This window comes from Centruroides vittatus, unplaced genomic scaffold, assembly GCF_030686945.1.
Source record: "Centruroides vittatus isolate TY-2023 unplaced genomic scaffold, ASM3068694v2 contig_2349, whole genome shotgun sequence".
NCBI classification, from domain to species: Eukaryota; Metazoa; Arthropoda; class Arachnida; order Scorpiones; family Buthidae; genus Centruroides; species Centruroides vittatus.
This window is the reverse complement of record NW_027121469.1, coordinates 80,252-83,513: the sequence shown is the minus strand read 5'-3', so window position 1 is coordinate 83,513 and position 3,262 is coordinate 80,252. Positions and strand designations below refer to the sequence as shown.

Genomic DNA, 3,262 nt, shown 5'->3' with positions numbered 1-3,262 from the left:
ATGAGTAGTAAACCAAAAAAATCGAAAACTTATCATTTCAATGAAGAATGGGAACTCGATTACTTTTTTACAATGGTGAATGATAAATGTCGTTGCTTAATATGCCTTACTTCGATAGCCATCGCTAAAAAGGGTAATCTGGAGAGACATTTTTTAGCTTTACATAACAAGTATCAAACAGATTATCCACCAAATTCCGAACTGAGAAAACATAAAGTTAGGGGTCTTAAAACTCAATTAACAAATCAACAAAATGTTTTCAAAAAACCAATGTTGAAGTCACAAGCAGTAACTACTGCATCATTCAAAGTAAGCTACCTCTTAGCAAAAAACTGTAAAACATTTTCTGACGGTGAATTTGTAAAGGAAATTTTTTTGGAAATGTCAGATTCACTTTTTAATGATTTTAAGAACAAGAGTGAAATTATTGCTGCAATTCAAGATCTACAACTGTCTCGAAACACTGTGATGCGACGAATTGAGAAGATGAGTGGAAATGTAAAAGAACAGTTATATAACGATATTAATAGATGTTCTTGTTTTTCCCTTCAATGTGATGAATCGACAGATATAAGTGATACAGCACAATTACTTATTTTCATTCGTATGGTTTTTAAGGATTTTACATGTAAAGAAGAATTGTTGGGTATGATTTCTTTGAAAGAAAGGACTAGAGGTGTAGATATATTCAAAGCCTTTAAAAACTTGCTCAATGATTTGAAAGTACCACTTTTTAAATTAGTTTCAATAACAACGGATGGCGCAGCTGCAATGATAGGTCGCATAAATGGATTTATAACCGTATGTCAAAATGAAGATAAATTCCCAGCTTTTTTGAGCTACCACTGCATAATTCACCAGCAAGTGTTAGCCAGCAAGAGACTAAACACAAAAGAGGTAATGGACATAGCGTTTAAAATTGTTAATTCAATTCGAGGAAGTTCCCTCAAACGGCGTCTCTTCCAACTGCAGCTTGACGAAGGTCAACCTGAATTATTACTACATACTGATGTTAGATGGCTAAGCAGAGGTAAATTTCTGCAACGATTTCGTGATTTATTGCCTGAAATAATAGATTTTCTTCACGAGCAAGGTGGAAAATGTGAAAATATAAATGATGAAACTTGGATTTTACTTCAATATTAAGTCATTTAAATTTAGAATTACAAGGTAAAAATAAAACAGTAATTGATATGATCAGCTGCATAGATTATACATAAAAAGAAAATTTATTTTGCTAATAGAAGATCTGCAACAAAATAATCTGAATCATTTTCCAAATATGGCGGATAATATACAAAAACATAAAAATATTAATTATAAGATCGACAAATACATCACGGAAATTCAAAAAGTAATTGAAGATTTTGAGACAAGATTCCAAGATTTTGAAAAAATTAAATTGTGGAATTTATATCTTTTCCTTTTAAAAAAGATTTAAGTGTGAAACGCATTAGCCAAAAAATTTCAGACATATTTCATATGGAGCAAAAGGCATTAGAAAATGAAATTATAATTTTACAAACTGATTTAATCTTACAAGCCAGAAAATTTGAAGAGAATTTTTGGAAATACGTCAAACGAGAAAAATATCCCAGTATCACCAAATGTAGCGAATATATTTATTCTTGTTTCAGATCTACGTATCTGTGTGAATCGGCATTTTCATACTTAAAGTTAACGAAGACTAAACAACGTTCCGTTCTCACTGATTCCCATACTGAAGACTCATTATTATTGTCTTTGTCAGGATATACACCTAATTATGATTTCTTGATTAGAGACACGCAAACTCAGTCCTCTCATTAATGTTAAGGTAATAAAATAAATTCTAAATATGTCTTTATCTGTAGCTAATTTGAATTAATAAATATTGTTAATAATTACTCGTGTTGTTTTAATTCTCTTGGAAGTGATTTTTTTGGCCCGTTAAATAATTATGTTGTTTTTTACGTAGGTAGATATACAGGCTGTTTCAGAACGAGGTGCACTCCCGCGAACAATTGATAAATTGGCAAAAAGTAAGTCTAAAAATCTTATATCATTCTACCACGATAAATTTTCCTGGCGCAAAAAAATAAAATAAAATCGCGAAAGTGAAATCTTAAAATCAAATTATCTGCCATTTTGTGCATTTTTATAACAACTTTTTCATATTTAAGAACAAACAGTACCACAACTTATACATCGCAGTTGATAAAAAAATTAAATAGATTTTTAGTAACTTAAAATATAATCTTGAAAAAGTGTCGAAAAATCGAATTAGCTGCAAATGAATGAACTCGTACCTACAAATATCAAAAGTTGAGTCTGGAAATTTGTTTTCTTTATGAATGAAAATTAATAAGTGATTTAAAAAATAAAAAATAGTTTTGAACATATCTTTTGCTTATCTACCCATAGCTTGCGGGAGTGCACCTCGTACTGAAACAGTGTATAAGCATAGTATGTATTTCGCATCTCCTCGCCACCTAAACTATGTCTACGACAACAAGTCGATCGCGACACATTTTTAAGATAAAAAGTAGACTTATGTACACAAAAGTTGGCCACCCCTGTTATATATCATATCTATTATTGTAGAATACAAAATTGAGATTACATATCTAGTTTTTGTAAACTTCAAATAAATCAGTCATCTGTTAATATTCTAATAAATTAGCATTAACTTATAGTAATTTATAGCTATATCAGACATTTCTCTGATAAACCAATTTTTTTATTATTATTTTGTAATAAATATTTATCATCATCCAATGAAAATTCTCCTAAGCACAAATGTGTGAAACACTTTTGCAATGAACCATGACCATTATTAGTTTCCTGACTTGATTTACATATCGATAAACATGCATGCAATTATAACTCTGTTTTTATAAAATGTAAGATGGAAACCATGTGGAAGCTACCTTTAGTATAATTAAGAATTAATTTCAGCAAAGAAAATTATTTCTAATGTATTAATAATCATCTAATGTGATTCCATCACTGAAATAAATCCAAATTAATCTGCTTGACTACAATAATAGAATTTCCATTCTTAAATGCATATAAATTAAATGAAAATTTCTACACTAATGGTGCTTTGCCAATTTTACTGAAGTTACTGGTTGATCAAAACAAAAATGTCTGCTTTATTACCATAGTAACCTCTTAAAACCAAGAAAATAGCTAGTTCTGCTCACATAGAATACAAAGTACACATTTAATACCCAAAAACATTTTCCAGTAAAGGGACAAGCAATTTCATGGGTGGCTGTCT

At 29.8% G+C, this 3,262-nt stretch overlaps 1 protein-coding gene across 1 annotated transcript; it reads left to right on the top strand.

The window, feature by feature from the left end:
- Positions 1-1,146, top strand: LOC136971173 (zinc finger BED domain-containing protein 5-like). Its single transcript, XM_067265645.1, has one exon. It carries the CDS (start codon positions 1-3, stop codon positions 1,144-1,146), a length of 1,146 nt encoding a protein of 381 aa, XP_067121746.1.
- Positions 1,147-3,262: the final 2,116 nt, after the last annotated feature.